Below are 24,586 nucleotides of genomic sequence, written 5' to 3'. Positions count from 1 at the left end.
CATCTCTTTAATGGTACACAGTGGTGAGACGTCTCTGAGGATTCTTCAAGTATTTATGGTAAGAACTTTGCAGACCATAAGTCTTATACCGAATACTTCCATAACAATTCATCTGTCTCTTCAGCAAAACAGCCGTTTCGTCCGACCAGACTGAGTGTGCTGAACATACCTGAGGTCTACTGCTCCTACAAGCCTCCTCCAGGTTTTTGTGCCAGATGATGGCTGAAAACCTGGATCCGGTCTGGAACTTGTAAACATTGCCTGTGAAGTGACCCAAATAGCTGCGTGTGATTATCTGAACTTAACGGACGGACAAAGTAAAACAGCAGGAGCTCTGTGGTTGGACGGACCTCACCTTTGTCTGGGTCGTTGAGCTGGAAGATGTTGGGTCTGGCCGGGTCATCTGGCAGCACCACCATCCACCCAGTCACACACACCTTCTTACAGGGGCTGGACTTGTACTGTGGCAAACACGGGATGAACGTAGTTCAGAGTCACAGCATGGATGTGCGTGGCATTATACATTTGTAAACTGTAAACACAACTACTACAGGGATAAAGTTCCAGGCTGCTGAACATCATGATACACAGGTGAAGCCCCACCTTCATGCAATATATAATAATAATAATAATAATAATAATAATACATTTTATTTATCGAGCGCTTTTCATAGTACTCAAAGACACTTTACATTAAAATCATCATATATAAAAGCTATACACTATAAAAAACATAAAACACACAATAATGGTCACACATTAAAAGCAGTTTTTGAAAAGGTGGGTTTTGATTTGGGATTTGAATATGGAAAGTTCAGTGCAGTCTCGGATGTGTTTGGGGAGAGAGTTCCAAAGGGAGGGGGCAGGTACGGAGAAGGCTCTGTCACCTCATGTCCGGTGCTTGGTCCTGGGTGGAAGGGACAGGAGGTTGGCATCAGAGGAGCGGAGCCGACAGGATGGAGTGTTGTGGAGGAGCAGGTCGGTGAGGTAGGAGGGGGCCTGATTATGGAGGGCTTTATGAGTGAGGAGAAGGATTTTGTATTTGATTAATTGTGGGATGGGGAGCCAGTGGAGGTTCTGGAGAACAGGGGTGATGTGGTCACGGGAACGGGAGTGGGTGAGCAGGCGAGCAGCAGAGTTTTGGATATACTGGAGTTTATTCAGGATTTTGGATGATGTGCCGTGAAGAATGCTGTTGCAGTAGTCGAGTCTGGAGGTGATGAAGGCGTGGATAAGAGTTTCAGCAGCAGATGAGGAGAGTGATGGGTGGAGACGGGCTATGTTTTTTAAGTGAAAAAAGGCAGTTCTGGCGATTTGTTTGACGTGGTGTTCGAAGGAGAGGTTGCTGTCAAACATGACTCTGAGGTTGCGGATGTGTGGGGAGGGAGACAGAGTGGAGTTGTCGATGGTGAGGCAGAAGTTGTGATTGGTTTTAGTGAGGGATTTGGGACCGATGATGATCATGTCAGATTTATCACAGTTGAGTTTGAGGAAGTTGTTTTGCATCCATGATTTAATGTCAGTGAGGCAGTTGGTGAGAGTGGAGTGAGTAGCAGGGATAATGGCCTTTGTGGAGATGTAGAGCTGGACATCATCGGCGTAGCAGTGGAAGTGGAGACCATGTTGACGTATGATGTTACCGAGAGGGAGCAAGTAGAGGATGAACAGAAGAGGACCAAGCAACGAGCCCTGGGGGATGCCTTGAGACAGAGGAGCAGTGGAGGAGGTGCAGTTGTTGATGCTGATGAACTGTTGTCTGTTTGTGAGATATGATTTAATCCAGGAGAGAGCAGTTCCGGTGATGTTGAGGGATGATTCGAGGCGGGAGAGAAGGATGTTGTGGTGTCAAAAGCTGCAGTGAGGTCGAGGAGAATGAGAATGTTGAGGTGACCAGAGTCTGAGGAGAGGAGGAGGTCGTTGGTGACTTTGAGGAGGGCTGTTTCATTGTTGTGCTGTGAGCGGAAACTGGATTGAAATGGCTCAAACAGCTCATTGGAGATGAGGTGGGCTTTGACTTGTGCAGCAACAATGCGTTCCAGTATTTTTGACAGAAAGGGAAGATTGGAGATGGGCCCGGAAATTGCTCATGGTGTCAGGGTCAAGTCCAGGTTTTTTAAGGATGGGGGTGACAGCAGCCAGTTTGAGTGTGTCCGGGACTGAACCGGAGCTGAGGGAGGAGTTAATGATTACTATGATGAGTGGTGAGATGGTTGGTAGACAGTCCTTGACGAGATTGGATGGGATGGGATCCAGGATCCAGGTGGAGCTTTTCATTCCTGTTGTGAAGGTAGACAGTTCCAATGGGGACGCAGGGGAGAACTGAGAAAGGGGCTGAGGGGTGGAGGAGGGGTGGGCAGGTGGAGAGATGGAAAGGGCAGGTGCTCAAGTTGCTGTAGATGGTGTCAATTTTTGTTTGGAAAAATGAAAGAAAAGAGTTGCATTTGTTCACTGTATGTCTTTAATTTCTCCAGTTTTGTCCAGCACTGATCCTTCTGATGTGGACGTCATGTTAGCATTCAGATTGACAGTAGAAAGGATGTAAAAACACAGCTGTACAGCTGTTTATAACACTATAGCCCATTTCACACATGATCTAGAACTCACCTGGAGGAGCTGTGAGTGAGAACGCATTTGTCCTAATCGGTTGAGGCAGACATTAAACCGAAAGCTCCCTAGGACAAAGGTCTGTGTAATGTGCAGAGCAGGTTGTTACTTACGTGTTTCCTCTCTGAGGCCCTCAGTGCTTTTGCCCCGTAGAACGTCAGCGTTGATCCGGACAGAGCGATCCAAAACCTGGTCCACGATGACAACTGCAACGCAGAAAAATAAATGGTCACGCTGAAAACTCTCGTCAGATGATTCCTTTACAACTTTTCCTGACATGGTCGGTGTTTTGAGGAACACAGAGCGGCTTAAACCAGAGTGGTATCACAGATCAGCGCACCTTGGGCTTCCGTCCCTCCTTCAGCAGCGTTTTCCTTCGCAGGGGCCCTTCAACGGTCACGCTGCTGGCCTCACTGCATCCATAACAGGAGTTGCCAGCAGAGGAGCTGAGGGCGATGGAAAGGGGAGAAAAGATGCAGGGGGGGTAAGTAAGAAAGCAAAGCAGATTTCTGACCAGTATTAAGAGTTCAGTGTTTGACACAATATGATGCTCTGTGACAGTCATGGCTCGACAGTATGCAGGTTCTTCATTTCAACAAAGTCTCGAGACTCACTTCACTACTCTCTATCAGCCTCAATAGACCAGAATTCAATGCAGGATGTGTGGGTGTGGCCACATGCTTGTAAAAGTAACTCTGTTACTTCTGTTCCCATGATGATGCCATATTTGACTTCATGATAGTCCAGACCACAGAACGTATATAAAGTTGGATGACATCACAGCTCCCTGTAGACTGAAGCCAAAACGCCGCCATCGCCCCCTGTTGACGGGTTGCAGTATAGGTCATAATATGATGTTATGATGGGACATGGGCCAAATTATTTTAAAGATGATTTCTGGAAATGTATGAACATTAGGAGCTGTAACTTTAACTTTCCACAACCTTGATTGTCTGCTTCTTACCCCTTTATATGAAGTCAGTGGTTCATACTGTCACTTTATAGAGATATTATGGTTAGTTGTAGCCAACCAGCTCGTGCGGTGCTAATGGAGCAGCTAGGTAGCTCTCACGCTAACAAGCTAGCGGCCGTGCTTGCGCCTGTGTTGGGTTGGGCCTCTCAACACCACGGCTCCACTAAACCGATCACTACTGCGCAGATTCTGGCTCCGAATGTGCAAGATGGCGGCTCCCGTAGCCGGGATATTTTGGCTTCATTTTTCCACAGTAGGAGGAATCAGACACGCGTCGTCCATCTGTATTAACAGTCTGTGCTACAGACTTCAGGTATCACCTTTGTAGAATAAATGCAATGTGAGCAAAGTGGAATGAAAATCTTGTGATCACACAACAGTGCATGACAATGACAGTGACTTTAGAGTTGTTATTCTGAAATTATCCTGTTCTTGTTTCAGAGTACGCCATTGAAAACCCTGTTTCAGACTGTGATTGTAACTAAAGGGTCAGCTCAGTAGGGATGTAACAGTTACTGGTATCACTATAAACCATGGCTCCGTTTAAAACATATTCATCATTATCATTTAACGCCATGTATTGGAGTAACGTTGGTGAGTGTGCGGTCGGTTGAGAGTTGTGTGTGTGACGTTGTGTATGGAGTTAGCAGCAAGGCTAAGAACATAGCAGTGCAGTGTGTGTGTACTGTATTTGTTGGTGAATAAATGCTACAACTCCTCAAGAACCAAGTCATGTTCCCGTGTGTTGCTAGCCACCTGCTGACAAAAGCAAAGGCAGGTTAGCCGCGAAGCTAGCAACAACAACGGTCCGGGCTAACTTAAGGTGGGCTGACCTATAAAGTGGACCAGCTATTCTGCGACGTGGGTCGACTCCTCTGTAGATATGTAAATTGTTGGGCTTGTTGCTATTACAGATTATAGACGTGTGTGTGTGTGTGTGTGTGTGTGTGTGTGTGTGTGTGTGTGTGTGTGTGAAAGAGATAATAAAAATAAATAAAAAATAAAAAAATAAATAATAAATAAATAATCATCCAGCAGAGGAGCTGAGGGCGAGTATTAGGTATTGATCCCTTGGTATTCATCATTTTTCTAACAGTAAAAAAAACAAACAGTATCCCTACACACAACTGTATAAAGAAAACCAGCCACTGTACTTGGAGCTAGGAAGTGCCACATACAACCCACAGTCAAATTCAATTGCTGAAAGCTAAATTAAAATGACCAGCATGCAGTGAAGGGATGAGGTGAGCTAAAACACAGTAAGAGTCTAGCTTGTTGCCCCATAAAGAAGAGCTCAATTTTTATTTATTTAAAGGGATATCGCCCTCTTACTCTCCTACTTCCACTGTACCTGTAAACATAGCTGCGGCTCCGGGGGGAGTTGCGAAGCGGGACCCTCCAGTTGGGGCCCAGTGTTGCGTACATGCGGCCCCTGTTTGTCACACATTGTCACAGTCAGTCTCAGGCTCGTGGATTTTAACCACCAGATAAATCCCAGAGTGTAAACTAAAGCAAATTTAAACCGTTCACAGTACTGAGATACATACACGGTCATATTGTCCAATCACAGTCTGTTTTTAATCTACCTCTCATGGACTCATATGAAATATTTATTCTATGTTCTTGCTGGGACAAACATAGATATACAGTATGATTAACATGACATAGGGTGTTAGCAACATTCAAATACATTGATATTATATGCATAATGAATATGCAGAGTCTTTTAAAAATGTTGCACTGAGACATTTTTGGTTTAGTCTTTTCATTGGATAGTTGGTTAAAAAAAAAAAAAAGAAATATATAGAATATTGTCAAACTCATTCTCCAGCAGAACCTGTCTGCTGGTTTGCGATCACTTTGAGGTGGTGACGTTTAAATGGGATGAAAGCAGGCAGGAGGCAATCGTATTTAAATACTTAAATAACCACTTTAATGCTAGGCACACTTTACTGGACATTTCAAAGTGATTTAAATATGTGATGATTGGCTCTCACCTCTCCATTCCAGGTGACAGCTCCTCCCCAAAAGAGCTTTCACTGCTGCCTGTCAGGCAAAACATGAGACTTTATGAGGAAAGCTAATTAAGCATTTAAATATAAGCATGGGATGCATATTCTATCATTCATCAGAATGAGATCCTTTATCTAAAATGCATCATTTATATAGTTTATAGCAGATCATCTGTGCGTCTTCTTGCCAGATCCGCCCGCTGCACGCAGAGAAAATAGACCACACGCCAATAACGATCACTAAAGAAGAAGAGCTCAGCGACTCGTCCTGTGAACACACTCATTGGTTAACACGGGCGGAGATGGAAAGCGGACGGCGCTTCTGTGTCTTGTGTGAACCCGGCACGAGACGATGTACACCTCAGTGCTGCTTAAGGTGCTAAAATAAAAACAAAAACTGACCGTATGATATCTTATGAAAAGTTCATTCTCATTTTTTTCATCAACAAGTCCTGTGTTTGTTTGACCCAAGCGTCTATTCTGACCTCCTCCCTACGTGAACTTTGTTGTCAGTTGGCAGTTTGTCATCCTGGCTCACGGTGACAAAGGTTGTATACAAATTACAGTGTTTACTTTTACTTTTTGTAGGTATAAGGACAAACTGTGGAGGAGAACAGCCTGAACTTTTCAACGTTACATTGTCTTCTACAGCACAGCGTCATTGTATTTGTGATGAGGCGAATGTCACTGACTGTTACAGTGTAACTGAAACGTGCAGTGGATACATACCTAGAGACAGGCCGTTGGACACGGACGTGCTGTGCGGGTCATTTCTCACTGGACTCTGAGACTCTAAGAAGCTGTCGTCCAGCAGGTGTCGCGCTTTCTCTATGGGAAACGTGGCGCTCCGGCTCTCTGACATGCCGTACTGACACATCATGCTGCGGACGCAACGGGGAAAACAGACCGGTGGTGTTACTAAGAGTTTCACACGCAGGGGGAATCTTTCTCTTCCACATTCTATAGGTCAGTCACTTTCATATCATATGAGCCATTAATACAGTTGTATCTCAGCATACTGTGCTGCATGCATGGCTTATGTGTTTGGTGAATGGAAGATTTTTAACCCTTTACCAACTTGTAACTTATTGCTGCTCTGCATGTATAAATATAATCAGTATACCTGTGTTTTGTTGCTTGCATGGCTACATGTACGGAATAGTGGATATTGCTGCTGTATTACTATTATTGATATCTTTATTATTGTTGCATTATTAGTATTACTATTATTATTAATAATAAAAATAGTAGTATTAATAATAACAGCAACACTACTACTACTAATAAAAATAGTAATGATAATGATTATTATTATTGTTGCTGTTATTTTTATCATTATTCTGATTATTATTTTATATATAAAGCACCTTTCAAAACTATAGTTACAAAGTGCTTCACAAACAAGCACAAATGAAAAAAGCAGGAGAGCAATCAAATAAAAATAAATCCAATAATTATGGATAAAAGCAAACATAAGAGCAGATAAAATAAGTGACGTATACAATAGTTACAAAACAGTAAAACTCTTGAAAGATCATTTTAAAGAGGTCAGTGAGTTTTAAAGTCTTAAGTTCCTCGGGTATTATTCTACAAACACGTTGCTGTTTCCTGTTACAGCGCGACAATCAATCACTATTCTGCTCCACTGTGGGTCTACACTGTGGTTCTACACTGTGGGTCTACCTCATCTGAGTCCGTGTGCATACTTGTAAAATGTAGAAATGTTGGATGTGTAACACAGCCTCAGGTATTATTCTGTGCAGTAACTAACCCATTCATGAGTGTGCAGGTTAGACATTAACGTGGGTTTAGAGAGACGTTAAATGTTGTAAGAATCCTGAGTATACCTTCGGGGTAAGACCTGTCCTACTCACTTGTTTCCCAGACTGTGGCTCTTCCTGTGGTGAGAGGGAGGGGGGGTGGGGATATGAACCCCCACAGAGGCGTCGGGGCAGGTAGGCCGTCGGTTATACCGCAGAGAGGCCGATACCTCAGACAGACCTGAAACACAGAACACAAGTCATCACTGCTACAGCACAATGCCATTACTATTACCATCAAAGATGAGGGGTCATTGTTATGCTGTTGATTAAAACAGACTTATAGATACATCTCTAGATGTTGACAAGGTTTATCTTTAATGTTGAGTGTATAATTGTTAGAGGCACATACACATAGTTATATATTTATAAAGTATTCCTTTAAGTAATGCCAGTTACTGTAACAATTGTGCTTATTTATACTTAAACCACAATCTTTCCCTAAACTTAACCAAGTATAGTAGAGACTATATGCATGTAACAAGCACAAACTGTAAGTTTCCTGTGAACATGGCAGTTTATTTTTAAAAGACACTATCTTTGTAGCGAGCGAAAACTGACACGCCCACAGCATAGACTGTATATAAAGAGTGGACTTAGTCGTTGTGACGTCACCCATTGGTTTGTGTACTGTAGTTGGAAGCCTCGAGTTCAGCTAATTGGATGTCGCCATCTTGGCTTTTTTGCAACCAATGAATGGAAGTGACCATATTTGGAATGTGGAGGAGTGACGTAGAGACACCGTATACGGCTCTGGTAGCAGAGAGACCTGTCAATCACAGTAAGCCCGCCCTAAAGCATACCCTGCTTTATGGTCTGTTTGACTCTAAATGGACCATAATGTACTAAATGAACATCATGCTGTATTGAAGAAGACTTGAAACTAGAGATTGAGACCATAAACTCATGTTTACAATGTTTACTGAGATAATAAATCAAGAGAGAAGTAGAGTCATTTTCTCATAGACTTCTATACAACCAGAGGAGTCGCCCCCTGCTGGACATTAGAGAGAATGCAGGTTTAGGACACTTCAGCATTGGCTTCACTCTGCAGAACCGGAGGATGCAGCCTGGTCCAAAACTGACACTGGAAAGGTACCTAGAGCTGAACACTGGACACTGACCAAGTGTCGGTATCTGACAAGACACGGCTACATTATATAGGATTAGTCAATATTGTACTTAAGTGGTGCAAACTCCCAAAACAATTTGAAATGACCCCAAAACTAAGTGACACACAGTAAACCTGTGCCCTCTGTGTCACTGCCTGCTTAGCGAGGTTGGTAATCGAGTGTTAAAGAAAGGGTCTACATGAACCAGATCCACTAGATGGAGCAAGCGAGGCAGAGAATAAAAATAAATTTAAAAAAAACATTTCCATCGTAGACCAATCAACCATCAACTGTAGGGACTCTTTCGACATGTTCTTTGTAAAGCAACTGTGTGAATGTGTTAACAGGTCTGCCCATATAATGCTATCATCAGTCCAGCCAGAGTTCTGCTCCGCTTCTGGCAGGACTGAGTTGGATTGGTAAATTAAATCAGAGTTATCACGTGCATTATGTGGCGGTGGAACCTCTGAGTCACTCTCTGTTGCCTCTCACTGGAAACCCACTGGGGCCATTCAAGCAGCTAGACGTGACCAGTTTGGACCAGGCAGGGGAGTCTATGTTCATCATGCTCAGCTTGGAATGCTTCTGACTTGTACAAAGTCATTTTGTGGTGTTAAGTACGTTAGAGCATTAGAGTAAGAGCGGCTGCATTAGAGGACAGACGGACAGCTGTATGTGATTGTGCCTGTTGGGTAGTTTGGTGGGGGAAGCAGATAGATTCCCACTGATGATGTTTCTATGGAATTCGTTCAAATTAGAATCTTTCCTTCGAAACAAGAGGAAAATGTTGACTCAACTGCAATTTTGTAATCGTGAAACATATGTGGTAGAGTCAGAATTACAGGAACACATGTAACGTGGCAGAATAAAGTGATCCCTCTGGGACTATTAGCTAGTAAAGACACATGCTGGTTTGGGTTGCTGCGGCTTGCTTTCTGCACACTCAGCAGAATAGCGGCCAAGTCTGAATACTCACTTCAAGTATACAAATGTTATTCTTCTTTTCCCCACACAAATTCACGCAACGCCTAATAATATCCAATAATGTTGCAGCATTGCGTGTCGATATCAGACGCCCTGGGAATGATTCACCAAACCCATCCAGCTAAAGATTTTAACGTTTTAAGTTTACAAACTTCATAATCTCTACTAAATATTATTTATGATCATATTTTGCTTTGTTCATACACTGCAAGAGATACAGTATAAACACAATTTACAATAATTTTTGAAAAAAACATGACTGAATCAAAATACATAACACTGAAATTGAGTGACATGAGCAATATTTCTTGGGAATTTTACCAATGAAGCCAAGAGGTGGAAAATCAGTCTTTGAAGCTAAAGGTTGTTTAAAGAATAACACCATGTGGAAAATGAGTATAACTATCCCAGACAGGTTTTATCTACAGACGAGTAGAAGAGCGTTAAATCTATTATTTTATTTTGTATCACTCCTCACTTTTTAATGTTTTCTTAATTAGCAAAAAAACTGTACAAAAAAATCCAGATAATGTTAGCAAGCATTTCATTGTTAGTGACAAACAACAGTCAAAATGATGTCGGCGGAGGCCTCGACTGTAGCTAACGTTAATTGTGTGCGTAACTTGACGAAAAGCCCAAACAAACTTTTGGCTGTGGTCTGTAATCGGCCAAAGATCATCTGTTAATCTACGAAAAGGAGCACTAATACTATTCTGGAGGCCCATGGTGGCTCTACACTTTACTAACACACTTTATTTTGGTTTAACATTTTGCTAAATACATGTGGGTATCATTTGCTTAATGCAGCCGATAGGAAGATGCACACACACTAGGACTGGCAGGTTCAACCACGCAGGCACAAACAAGCTGTGATCTCACAACAGGAGCTGGACCTTTTGATGTTAGCTCATCTCTAAGCATGTGCACTCACTCAGCTACCTCAGCTGCTGCTAAGACATTACACTCCACTGACACTGCACTTACTGAAGTCGTGAATGCTCTTATGCTTTCTATGGATCTGGAATCCACCTCAGTGCTTCTTCTTTTGACACCAATAATAATTGTATACACCTTGAGCGATAGGGTAAACAATTTGGCGTATCTGGCCTGGCCTACTTACCCTGAGTAATACGACATCAACATTTTCTGATATCAAATACAAAGTACCTCAAGGCTCTGTTCTTGGTCCTCTCCTTTTCTCTCTTTATATTTCACCTTTTGGCCAAGTTATACGTAGTCATCAAATTAATTTCCACTGCTATGCTGATGATACTCAGCTCTATATGCCTATAAAAGCGGATGATCCGTCCCAAATGATTGAATTCGAGGCTTGCTTGTCTGCTGTGAAAGACTGGATGTTTAGTAATTTCTTGCTCCTAAACTCTGATAATACTGACATGCTGGTCATTGGCCCTGCTCAACATAGACAACAGTTTGATCAAGTAACAGACAACTGTGTGATATCTCAGGGTTGAATCAAACGCAACACTAAGATTCTTGTCAAACTTTTTCTTTTGATCAGAACGTTAAAGATATCACCAAGATCACCTTCTTTCACCCACCCAACATAGCTAAAATCAGATCTTTTTCATTCATGGCTGATGTATCATCCAGACAGCATTATTGTAACATTTTGTTGTCAGGCTACGTACTAGTACTAGAAGTCATCAAATGGTTCAGAACTTTTAGCTGGTAACTTTGACCACATCATACCAGTTTTAGCTTCCCTTCATTAGCTCCCAATCCATGTCAGACCAGACTTTACGGTGCTTCTGGTGACTTATAAATACCTGCCTGATCTCTTGATACCTTATACCCAAATCAGTACTCTCCTCTCAGAATACAGGGCTCCTGTCGGTCCCCAGAATGACCCTGCCCCCTTCCTCTGGGATAACCTTGCTATGGAGGTATCATTTTTGGCCCTGACTTGCTATTCTTTAGTTGTTTATTCTTTGGCTACTTCACACCGTGTACCAGATACCATTATATTTACAGCTAGTTGGTCTCAGTCAAGTATTTATAACCCTTGCTAGTCCTACCAACAAGAATACTGTGAACTTTCTAAAAACCATTGCACTCCTTATCTGCATTCATGGGCTATATATGCGTTATGAAAACAAATATGGAACATAACCATTCAAATGAGCTAATATTGTTGGGATGATCTGAGATAAAGTCACATACAGCACCACCACCAGAGGGTCTTCTCCCCGTTTACAGCCGTTGTGTATGAACATCATGTCACGTGGATTTTCTCTTGTTTTTGTCCTTGCACACATTCTGCTCCCCCATGTCATCCTACACTGACTGGTTGTACATGGAGAGAGTGAGTAAACCAAATTCTTCTGTTTGGCAGTGTGTGAAGTGCATGACACTTGTTTATTCTGAATGAGCCAACAAGCCAGGGGACACAGCCAGAACCGGCCTTTTCTGCCATGTTATATAACTCCAAATGATCATCGGACCAGCTTAAGCAGGAAAAATCTGCTGTTTTTATGTCCTGATGAAACACTCCTATGTCTTTCAAGTCAGAACAAATATATGTACAAGTCAAACAACACGTTTGATATACACATAACACCCGTAATGGTGGAAAGTAACTAACTACAGTACATGTACTCAAGTAAACTTCAGTACGATGCTGAGGCTCTTGTACAGTGTGTTTACTTTGTTTTACACTTTATACTTTTTTCCGCTACATTTCAGAGGCAAACATTACTTCACATCAGCTTATTAAATACAATACATGGGGTCACATCAGGTATGTCGAGAAAGCATGACTTAAACTAATCGATTTTCTGCACAGTCGCGCCTATTGTTAGCGTTTAGCATTCGTTGGACAACTTCTAGACGAAGGCAATCAACAGACCCCGGGAGAGCATGCTTTGGATGCTAAGCTATTACATGTTATGAAGGAGTCACTTAAACGTAATATTTCTGTTAAAATCAACTCATCGTCATCCACACTCTGGAGATATGTAACCGAGCTGAAATCCACAGTGGCTGACAACCAACTCAAGCAGCTGAATGGCAAGTGCGAGGACCTGGAAGCCAGATCTAAGAGGAACGTTTGTGGCCCAACTTCTCTGCCTGGAGGACAAATTCCATATTCCATAACGCACATCTTTCCCTACGCACAAAAGATGGCGAACCACCTCGTCCATTCATGGTCAGAGTTCACTACTTTTAGGTCAGAAACCAGAACCTGCAACTAGCCTGATAAATCTCATGCTAATTTATCATATCGGGAAACATTCTTTAACAAGCTAGGCTGGTGTGTCACAATGAGAAAAACATGTCTTTATATGAAAAAATAACATTGTATTGTCTTGGTGACAGAAGCCACACGTTCACCCTGGGGCCAAACGTTTCCCTGTAACAGCTCAGACACATGATTCCTTCCTACATGACTCACTGATGCTGTTTATTACAGCGACTGATGCACGGTACACTCTTAGCACAGAGAGATTCTTTTGTAATCAACAGGCACTGAAACCTTTCCTTAATTTACTCCGGTCAGTCCAGTGACAAGCACCTTATGACTGTCACTTCATGAAGATTAATAGCACCAGATTGTCCGAAACGTAAGCATATGAAATCATATGATAAGTGGTAGAGAGAGAATAACAGTTCCTAACCATTACAAACAAATCCCAGCATGTGGCTGGCCGGCCTGTGAGACATGAGTCTATGGAAAAGGATCAGTGTGTTTGGTCCCTGAGGACACGGCTGTGGAACGGCTGACATGTTGCTGCTGTTAGCTGCATCGTTAACTTACTCTAGAACTTCAAGGAAGGAAAACCCTGGCTTATTATAGGAGTTCATTAATCAAAGAATACGCCTATGAACAAAGCGGATTATTAGTTCATAGTATTGTGAAACCACAGCATGTCAGACTTCTATCTATCCATTCCCTCGGCTGTGTGTTTCCTCCGCTGGCGAATCTTTACGATCAAACTACATATAAAAACATAACTCTAATGTAATCACACTCACACAGAGCAGAACATTAACGCCATCATTAACATATGAAGACAAAACAACATGTTCTCATAAACACCGACGCTTGGTCAGTGGCCCCACGCTTCAGACTAAGACGCTCTCCGTACCCCTCTAGTGTCAGCTTTGGACGTGGCAGGGACGGCCTGTTCCGCTTGTTACAAAGTCTTTATTCAAAATAATCGTCCAACGAAGGTTTACTTAGTTTTCAGGTTTACTTGGTCCAGTTTCGGGAGAGGTCTGGGTTTGGGTTAAAATTAGTAAGCTTGTTATGTAAAATATGTACACGTGTTGCGTAACTTATGAACACGGTGCTAGAAGTACGAGACTCACTTTTACAAAGGGTGAAATAACTGGATCAGACAGCGGACTCCTGGGTGAAAGTCTGTGTTTGTTTGACCATCCACCGGACTTTCTCGCTCTTTATACTGCTGCGGTTGCTCTGACTGTCTGATACTGAGGGATATATACAAACTGAGGAGGTTTACATGAAAACTGACAACTCCATCTTGATCAAATTAGAGTGACACTCCAGCTGTACATTTAGTCTCTGTATCAGGGAAACATCCAGATCCATCTCCTCTAGCAGCGATCCACCTCCAACCCATTCTTTGAGTTAGTCTGTGTCGTCAGTGAGCCTCTCACTTTGAGCTTGTGAAACCTACGGATGACGTCACGTCATTTTTGTTTTTACCTCCTTCACACCGTGCATTAATCACATCCTCCTCTCAAACTGAAGACAACACAACTGGCTCTCAGTCCCAACTCGTCAAATCGGACTGCAATAGGATAGTGCTTGACCACATGAAGGCAGCTGTGTAGATGCAGCCAAAACTCTCTGAGGATGGATTGAGATCCGACCGGTCAAACCACCTCCGGAGGGGGACAGAGACAAATCGTGACTAAACTAAACTAAACTAAACTGCTCCAAGTGAGAGCAGGATGCAACGTTGGGCTGTTTGAGCTGGACAGAGTAATCGTATCTCACTGGATCCCAGTGTGGACACTGGAGACTCATTTTAATACCAGAAGTAAAGGTAATCAGCTTAAATCATATCGAGATACAATCTGGATTTGAGATGCATTTTAATGCCAGGTGTAAAGGGAGTCTTTGATACCTTACAGTCTCTGAACACCAGTGAGCTCTGTGTGGTTTGCATCTTGAGAGTTTTCTTGTGATTGTGGTCATCAGTCATAGCTATTTGAGAAGACAGAGGCATAATGGTGCTACCTGATTTAATTAGATCACTTTGAGGATTTATGGGCTTTTATTTGCGATGGACATTAATTATCTTCCATCATCAAGCTACTCACAGAATTGAGGTTCATCAGCTGATATGATCTACTGATATTTGTAATTTCTTCAGGTGAAAGTGACGGTCAGCGCCGGCTGTGGTGAGAGCCATGTTTGTACACTGCTCTTTGTTAACGACGATCACAGAGTAGAGATGAATATGAATATGTGTATTTTATTAATACGGATGTCAAAACACAGTCACTCACCAGTGCGTCCAAATAATCGTTGACATTCACACTATGTCGTCGACCTTACAAGGGTTGCAGAGAGGCATTGTTTATGTATGTACATTTCCACTTGCATATGCAACAAAATACAGACACTCAGTCCAGCTGTGGTACAGAAGAGGAGCGCTGTAACACTAACGAACGCAGTAGAGTCAAGCAATGTGATCAGTTTTCCTCTGATACCGATCCATTACAATAGATTGATCCTTAAGATCATCTCTACTTACTCTTATTATCAAATTATTCAAATGTATTCTCAATATAAATGTAATTGATGAAAAAAAAAGAACACCAAATCTTCCAACTGGAGAAGTAGGACGCAGCCCAGTTTTTTTATTTGTATTGATAAATGACTATTAATATAAATTATTACTGAAATAATTAAGACACTTTTTAATTAGGGCCCGAGCACCGACAACGTCGGGCCGCGAGGTCCCTATTGAAACTGTAGGAATTATTATTATTATTAGGGCCCGAGCACCGACAAAGTCGGGCGAAGGCCCTATTGTAATTCAAAGAATTATTATTAGGGCCTGAGCACCGACGTAGTCGGAGCGGAGGACCTATTGTTATTCTAATGTTTTTTATTATTATTAGGGCCCGAGCACCGACGTAGTCGGAGCGGAGGACCTATTGTTATTCTAATGTTTTTTATTATTATTATTATTATTATTATTAGGGCCCGAGCACCGACGTAGTCGGAGCGGAGGACCTATTGTTATTCTAATGTTTTTTATTATTATTATTATTATTATTATTATTATCGTACCAGTTTCATCGCAAAAAGGAGGTGCTTGGGATACTGGGAATCTTTTGAAATTTGGCACAAAATTCAATCGTGGTGAAAATTCCAGTATTATTGGGGTGTCCAATATGTGCATGACATTTTGGCTCGATAGCGCCCCCTACAGAGTAGCCCCAACTTTGGGTTTGACCTAGCTGTATGAAGTTTGGTAGGTATGTGGAACGTGATGGGACGTACAAAAAAGTCAAAAGGAGGTATATCCTAAACCAAACAGGAAGTCGGCCATTTTGAATTTTATGACGTTTTTGGACCGTTTCAAGGCGCCGTACTTTAACGAACTCCTCCTAGAGATTAAACCCGATTGCCTTCAGATTTGGTCAGTATGCTCTTGAGACCTTGGCAGTCAAACGATACTCAAAGATCAAAAAGTTATCGAACTATGTGTCCGTGGCGTGGCGGCAAAAAAACACCATTCGCCATGAAACAGGAAGTTGTTGTAACTCGGCTGTACATTGCCTAATCTGCTCCAAATTTCTCATATGTCATAACATCCTGACCCTGAACACATGTATATGACAATTTAGAATCATAGTAATAGCGCCACCTAGTGGCAACAGGAAGTCATAGGTTGTGTACTTTGACACTCTACTGCTCACAAACTTGACACACAGATCACAAGGCCAAAATGTAGTTCTATGATATGATTTTATTCAATCAGTGTTAAATCGGCTCAATAGCGCCCCCTACAAAATTTCGACGAAGCAGCCCTCGCAGTACGTTTCACATAGATTAACAAAATTTGGTAGGCACATGTATCACATGTGGACTTAAATAAAAGTCTCTTGGGGCCATGCCCTAAACCCAACCGGAAGTCAGCCATTTTGAATTTAGTCTGAATTTCTAGTGTCGTTTTTGCAATTTCCAGGCGCTCTACTTTAACGAACTCCTCCCAGGGAACTAATCAGATCAACTTAGAATTTGGTCAGAACAATCTAAAGACCTTTGTGATTAAAAGTTACTCAAAGCTTGTTGTTTCGTGAAATGCCGTTGCCGTGGCGATGCATTCCTCGCCATGAAAAACAAAGGTGTTTTTGAGGGGCTAAAAATACTCAAAACAAAATCAAACTTGTCACACACATTTAAAATCCTGAATGTAGTTATCTGATGTGATTTTAATGCTTCAGAGTGGCAACTCGGCTCGATAGCACCCCCTACAATATTTCGACGATGCAGCCCTCGCAGTACGTTTCACCTAGATGTATAACATTTGGTAAGCAGATGTATCACATGTGGATTTAAAAAAAAGTCGTAGGGGTCCATGCTCTAAACCCAACCGGAAGTCAGCCATTTCTAATTTTGTATGAATTTCTTGTGTATTTTTCCCATTTCCAGGTGCTGTACTACGAACTAGTCCTAGGGAAATAATCCGATCAGCTTTGAATTTGGTCAGAACAATCTAAAGACCTTAACGATTAAAAGTTACTAAAAGCTTGATGTTTCATCGGATAACATGGACTTGGTGTCGTGGCAATTTTACATGATTCGCCATCATCCATCAAGCTTTTGTAACTCAACCTTACTTTGTCAAAACTGCCCCAAACTTGACATGCTTGATTGCTGTCATGATTTTAGGACTTCTGCATGCCAATATTAACTCATAGTCATAGCGCCACCTACTGGCAACCACGGACGTAAACAGAATTCTATAATAACAGCGGCCCAAACAGGGTTTGTGGTCACACCATGAGAAAAAGACTTCTCTGATCTAAATATGTGCAAACTAAGATGCTTGGAGAACAAAAGTTAATCAACAGTGTTTTTCAAACCATGTCAGTGGGCATTAGTATAAATGATCTGTCTAGAGCTTCTACATGAGAATCAGGTTAAATGTTACAATGAATGCTTCACACTACAATCTAAAGTTACAGAAGAGCTTAAAATGAAAACAGTGTCAAATTAAAGTGTTCAAGTAAAAACAAATGACACTGCTGTTCTGTTAACTTTCATGTAAGTCCAAATACAATCAGTAGGACACTGCACCCAGTAAACTGACAAGTCTGTTATGTTACAAACACTGAAGCGCATTCACGCACATTCATTTTCTTAATGATCTTAACAGGCTTACATTTATGATTGCATCGGAGTAAACTCAAAACATTTGAGGCATAATGCCTGGCAACATGATCTTGCTACGCTGCTGGTCGACGCAGAAATATCATCTAACTCGTGCACGCAGTGTATGATGGTCACAGAAATGCATGACCGCGTCAACCAGAGTCCTGCCGGTATCCTCGACGTGCGCGTAGTTGCGAGGACCCGATCAATGCTGCTTGCAGCTTTAATTATTATTATTATTCTTTTTCTCTCAAATGAATCACCTTTTTGGGGGCTTTATCATATCCCAAAACGCCCCATATTTGGCAAGCATACCAGGGCTGCGAGAAAATTTGATAATTTATGGGTCCCATGCTTAAGTATGAAAAAATTGCTCGCTAGCGCCCCCTAGAAGTCTGACCGGCAACGCCTTGCGGCAACTCTTACCCATTGTGTCCGATTTACTTGAAATTCGACACACATGTCCACCTCCACCTACTCTACAAAAAAGCCAATCAGACCCCTAAGCTCCGCCTACCAATATTTTCCGCCATTTTGAATTTTGTGAAAAACACATTTTCACAAACTCCTCCTACAAGCTGGGTCTGATTGGTACCAAATTTGCTGTGGATCATTATTGGATCTATATCATCAAAAGTTACTAAAAGCTTGTTGATAACCCATTGCAATAGGAATATATGGACCAATGAATTTCATAGGGGCGTTGCCTTTTACAGCAATACATATAACTTCAAAACCATGTGGCCTATCGTCACGAAATCTGGTGTGTATGTCCACATTGTGTTTTGTAACAAACACTCAAATTTGTATTCCATACAACCACTACGATACAGTAATACTCCCATTTTTTGCATTTTTAGGCATTTTTCATCGTTTTCAGGCGTTGTACTTTAACTAACTTCTCCCACAAAATGTATGCGATCAACTTCAAATTTGGTCAGGGTGATTGAAAGACTGTAATGATGAAAATTTGCAAAAATGTTCTACTGACATTGAACGACCTTCGTTTTATGTGGCGCCCATGTCACGCACATTTCGTGCCGTTCGCCACGAAAGAGGAAGTTGTTGTAACTCCAAGGTACTTTATTCAATCTGCCCCAAACTTGTTACGCATGATGCTGGTCCAGTCTTGAGCACATTCCCATGCCAACATTTTCAAAAAGTCATAGCGCCACCTACTGGCAAAAGGAAATGACAAGTTTTATACTTTGATGTACTCTGACTAGGAAGTTACCCAGATCAGTCTTTAATTTGGTAAGGTAAGCCCTAAGACATTGATGATGCTTCATCATGAATATTGTGAGTTGATGCAAAACGCTGTTGCCGTGGCAACGCGTCATTCGCCATGAAAAATGAAGCTTATTTTTATGTGGCTTAGGATGCTCAACAAGCCTTGGAACTTTACACAGGTGTCATAGGTGATGTAAATAAATATTTCATTTGGCTTTTTGGCTTGACTGTTTCAAATTGCCTCGATAGCGCCCCCTACAAATATTCAAATACGCAGCCCCAGTGCTACGTTTGACCTACATTTATGAAATTTGGTAGGCCCATGTATCACATGGATACTTAAAAAAAGTCTTTTGGTACCATGCTCTAAAATTAACAGGAAGTCGGCCATTTTGATTTTTGTGTGAATTTTCCCTTGATTTCCAGTTGTTATACTTTAACGAACTCCTCCTAGGGAATTAATCAGATTGACTTCAAATTTGGTCAGTACAGTCTGAAGACCCTTGTTATGAAAAGTTACTCAAAGATTGTTATTTCGTGAAAGGCCGTTGCCGTAGCGATGCATTATTCGCCATGAAAAACGAAGGTGTTTTTGAGCGACTAAACATGCTCCAACCAGAACCAAACATGGCAAACACATTTAAAATCATAAATGTAGTTTTCTAATGTGATTTTAATGTTTCAGATTGGCAAGTTGGCTCAACAGCGCCCCCTACAAAATTTTGCCGATGCAGCCCTCAAAATACGTTTGACCTAGATGTATGAAATTGAATAGGCACATGTATCACATATAGACTTAAAAAAAAGTCTCTTGGGACCATACTCTAAAATCAACCGGAAGTCGGCCATTTTGATTTTTGTGTGAATTTTCCCTTGATTTCTATTCGCTAAACTTTAACGAACTCCTCCTAGGGACTTTGTCAAATCCACTTCAAATTTGGTCAGTACAATCTAAAGATCTTTGCAATTAAAAGTTACTCAAAGCTTTACGTTTGATGGAATGACATAGCCGTGGTGTGGCGGCCATTTTACGTGATTCGCCATTAAACAACAAGCTGATGTAACTCCACTGGACTTGCTTAAATCTGTCCCAAAGTTGCCATACTTGATAACAGTCACTGCCTGAGGATGTCTACAAGCCAATTTTCACTCAAAGTCATAGCGCCACCTACTGGCAACAGGAAGTCAGCGTTATGTGACAGACGGAATCCGATTTACATGACATTGACATGTGGTCTGCACTTGATGTAGAGCAACGTAATGCATGTTTGCGTGTGTTCTGTAGCGCCACATAGTAGATGCAGAAACTGGTGGAATATTTGCACTACATAATTTCCAGCATCGCAGAGTCCAGCGGGAAAAATATGTTAAACTCCGGGACGCGTTGTCCGATGATCAAAGACATTCGCGGCCGCGTCTGCCGGCGTCCCGCCAGTACCCCCGAGATGCGGGAAGGTGCGAGGGCCCGTCCATCGCTGCTTGCAGCTTTAATTTGTTATGGTTCTGATTCATCTGTTAACTAATGCTTCTAAGGGTTTGGGTGTGAATTTCTTGGGCATCACTTGAACTTTAAATCAGGCTAAATGCCCTCACTGACACACACACACACACACACACACACACACACACACACAGCGCCGTGCTGCCTTTGATGCAGCTCTGTGTTCATCCCTCTTCATTACCCTGACCTACATCCAGCTCTTGGCTTGTTCTCACTGCATTACATCACCGCAGCCCACTCCAGATGAACCCCTCCTAAACCCCGCTCAACACAAGAAAGGAAAATAAAGAAAGTGGACCGGCCATCTGCAACATGTCCTCATGGAGCTGTGGGGTCGGATCAGTCTCAATATTAATAAATGCATGCAGAAGGATTCACAAATGTGTTTGATATATCCACAAATAAATGTATTCCACCACCAAAGCTAACGTTAGCTGTCCGACTACTTTGCTCTTTTCTCTTTCCACCTGAGCATGACGTAAACGAATACCCTCATGGACACATCTGATTGGCCACAGATAATTTCCTTTTTATAAAAAATTAAATAAAATAAAGAAATCCACAAATTTCTTTCTATTTCTACATATATTTTACACAAGACATGCCTGTGTGCACCAGAAATACACTTGTGAATTTTTTGTGTGCATTAAAAATATTTTTGTGGAGAGAATCATTTATATAGAAATCCCAAAATAATTTGTGCATCCTTCCGTGTGCATTGATTAATATTGAGAGTGATGTGACACCACACTGGCCCGTCCACAGCGGCCTCTTTTGCAGCTCTCAGAGTGTGTTAACTGCATGATGACTTCAGAGAGCACAGAGAGGTGAGAGGACGGAGGAGAGGACACTGACAGATTGTTTGTTGGTGCACTCAGGACAGCCAGCTCATTCTCTGCCATTTTCTTTTCCAAACCAAATAAAAATAGAATCAATCAAGTGTCAATGTGGAAACCCGCTGTGACTAACTCAACCTGCAGAGAGCGATGGGTGATCATTTACCATTCTGCTATGGTCTAAACACTGCACTGCATGCACGTCATTAATCAAACAGCTTCTCTTCTTTATGCTCATAAAGCGATAGATACAGGAGATCTCAGCAACTGCATCTGAATAGAGACATTGTTGTGCTTTATCTCCGTGGCCTCAAACAGATCAGGAATTTCACATGATCTACTGTCCCTCTGAACTGTGGAGTACCCCATGGTTCTGTTCTAGGTCCCTATTCTAGTTTGTATTTACATGATTCTTGCTACATGCCCAATAATACATAATCCAAACTTTCATCACTATGCTGATGACACGCGACTTTATGCATCTGTAAAATAAGGAACATACGAAAGCCCTGAGAGGCAACTTTTTGTTTGTTTTTGGGGCAATGTTGATCTACGTAGGAGATGGGTGGATCTCAATCTAAAAGCTAAAATCTCCCGTGCATTAGCGCACTAGTTTGACGATCAATTGAAAATACAGCAGCAGTCTTACAGGGGATTACATTGGTCTATTTCTTGGTCAGGCACTGTAACATCCTCACAGCTAATCATCACTATGAGGTTGACAAACAATCAAGCAGACACTCTAGAAAGTCATTGTGCCTGGCTAAAAATGGTAACAAAATGTAATGTCCACGTGGCATTTTAAAAGTTAAACAAATGAGATTGAACATGTTAATTAGTGAGCTTTAGAGGTGCTGGTAGGTTAATATTTGAACCTTTGGACAGAGACTAGCTGTTTCCCCCTGCTTTTCAGTCTCTCAGCTAAGCTAAGCTAATCGCCTGAATACTATAGCTTCACATTTAGTGTACAGACATGAGATGGATGAAATGAGAGGGGGTATTGTCAAATATTTCTTGGCAAAAAAGAAAATAAGCATTTCCAAAAATATCTAACTTATGTGTTCTTTTAAATCAACATATTTCTTCAACACCGCAAACTGTTTCAAGCAAACTGCTACCAAAAGCTTCTGTGTTGACTTAAAATGATGTTGATGGGAAGGACACATTCACGAAAATGTCAAACGCAATAATGAATTGAAAACAAAACTTCACTTCACTCAAAAAAATCAGACATGGATTTTCTGGAACTTTGCTGATGTGGCCGTCCTCTCCCTCTTCATGTATACCTCTGACTGCAGCTAAAACTCTGATGACTCTGCCATAGTTGGGTGTATCAGTGGACAACAGGAGAAGGAATACATTGTAGGGTGGTGCAAACCCAACGAGCTGCTTGTGAAGTTCCACAGGACCAAGCCTCCTCTGACCCCCGCATCCATCCAGGGGCAGAATCCAGAGCTGTTACACTTTTTATATTTCTTATTTTTTACTGTTATTTGTATTGCTTTACCTGTACCATAAATGCTGCTGAAATATAAAGTGTCTGTCTGTCTGTATGTCTACAACATCTGCAACAGGCAGCTGTAGATGTTATAGCATCACCACGAGCTAGTTTGAAAGACCAGCTCAGTGACTGGAGGAGGAGTTGGACTCTCTGGTGGCAATGACGGAAAAGAGCATGAACGTCTCCCACACACTCCATGACAAGCTGGTTGAGATAGGAGCGTCTAGGAGATAAGACCCACCCCAACTCTTACGTCTTCCCTAACTAGCATAGCACAACACATCTCTTTAGCATTTATAAATATACAGTATCCCATAACTCTATATACAGTTGTGGTCAAAAGTTTACATACACTTGTAAAGAACATAATGTCATGGCTCTCTTGAGTTTCCCCGTTATTTCTACAACTCTGATTTTTCTCTGATAGAGTGATTGGAACAGATACTTCTTTGTCACAAAAAACATTCATGAAGTTTGGTTCTTTCATGACTTTATTATGGGTTAACAGAAAAAGTGATCAAATCTGCTGGGTCAAAAAATATACATACAGCAGTGCTAATATTTGGTTACATGTCCCTTGGCCATTTTCACTTCAATTAGGCGCTTTTGGTAGCCATCCACAAGCTTCTGGCAAGCTTCTCGTTGAATCTTTGACCACTCCTCTTGACAGAAATGGTGCAGTTCAGTTAAATTTGATGGCTTTCTGACATGAAGCTCTAGCGCAAGTTCAGACAGGAAGACTATCCCCTCATGCTTAGGCTTAAAGGCCTTTCTCCATACGGCTCTCCCACTAGCAGCACATACTCTATACCGGCTGTCACTGTCAGAGGTGTCATAGACTCAATCAGCTGTTTGTCAGCCGGGTCGCCCTCAGCCAATAGCGCTCTGGCACACCCTCTTCGTCAGCCTATCAGCATGCTGCTGTCTACTTTTAAAGGTGCTGCATCCCCGCCGCCAGCGTCTGCTGCTGTTTCATGCGACCCTCCTCCTCCCCAGCACCATCCGTCTTTGCCGATTCAGCACTCCATCACCATCTCCAGCCAAGTCCAGCCGATCCTCCAGCCACCACCACCAGTGTCTGGACTCCTCGGGGGGATTGATATTGTTGCCGCTCAGGGCAATCACAACTCGATCACAAATCTCCTCGGCGAGTTCAAGCGCCAAATAATTTCTGTGTAACTAATTAATGCATCATTCCGTCATAATAAAATGTTAACTACTAATCAGTGACTTGTCTCTCCTGATTGAAATGGACTTGTTTCTTCAGCATTGTCCACATGTTCTCAATGGGATTTAAGTCAGGACTTTGGGAAGGCCATTCTAAAACCCTAATTCTAGCCTGATTTAGCCATTCCATTACCACTTTTGATGTGTGTTTGGGGTCATTGTCCTGTTGGAACACCCAACTGCGCCCAAGACCCAACCTTCGGGCTGATGATTTTAGGTTATCTTGAAGAATTTGAAGGTAATCCTCCTTCTTCATTATCCCATTTACTCTCTGTAAAGCACCAGTTCCATTGGCAGCAAAACAGCCCCACAGCATAATACTACCACCACCGTGCTTGACGGTAGGCATGGTGTTCTTGGGGTTAAAGGCCTCACCTTTTCTCCTCCAAACATATTGCTGGGC

General features: G+C 42.0%; 1 protein-coding gene across 1 annotated transcript in view; it reads right to left on the bottom strand.

Moving 5' to 3' along the window:
- LOC137869005 (ras-specific guanine nucleotide-releasing factor RalGPS1) overlaps window positions 1–24,586 on the bottom strand; it is a 73,263-nt gene that overhangs the window by 7,940 nt on the left and 40,737 nt on the right. Inside the window, 8 exon segments of the mRNA XM_068706081.1 lie at window positions 170–261; window positions 356–461; window positions 2,718–2,810; window positions 2,945–3,050; window positions 4,929–5,009; window positions 5,575–5,623; window positions 6,319–6,470; window positions 7,464–7,590. Of these exon segments, the coding sequence (XP_068562182.1) occupies window positions 170–261; window positions 356–461; window positions 2,718–2,810; window positions 2,945–3,050; window positions 4,929–5,009; window positions 5,575–5,623; window positions 6,319–6,470; window positions 7,464–7,590 (806 nt within the window).

This window comes from Cebidichthys violaceus, unplaced genomic scaffold, assembly GCF_023349555.1.
Source record: "Cebidichthys violaceus isolate CVI_PGR_0920_01 unplaced genomic scaffold, fCebVio1.0.p SCAF_12, whole genome shotgun sequence".
Taxonomy (NCBI): Eukaryota; Metazoa; Chordata; class Actinopteri; order Perciformes; family Stichaeidae; genus Cebidichthys; species Cebidichthys violaceus.
This window is presented reverse-complemented; position numbering and strand designations above follow the sequence as displayed.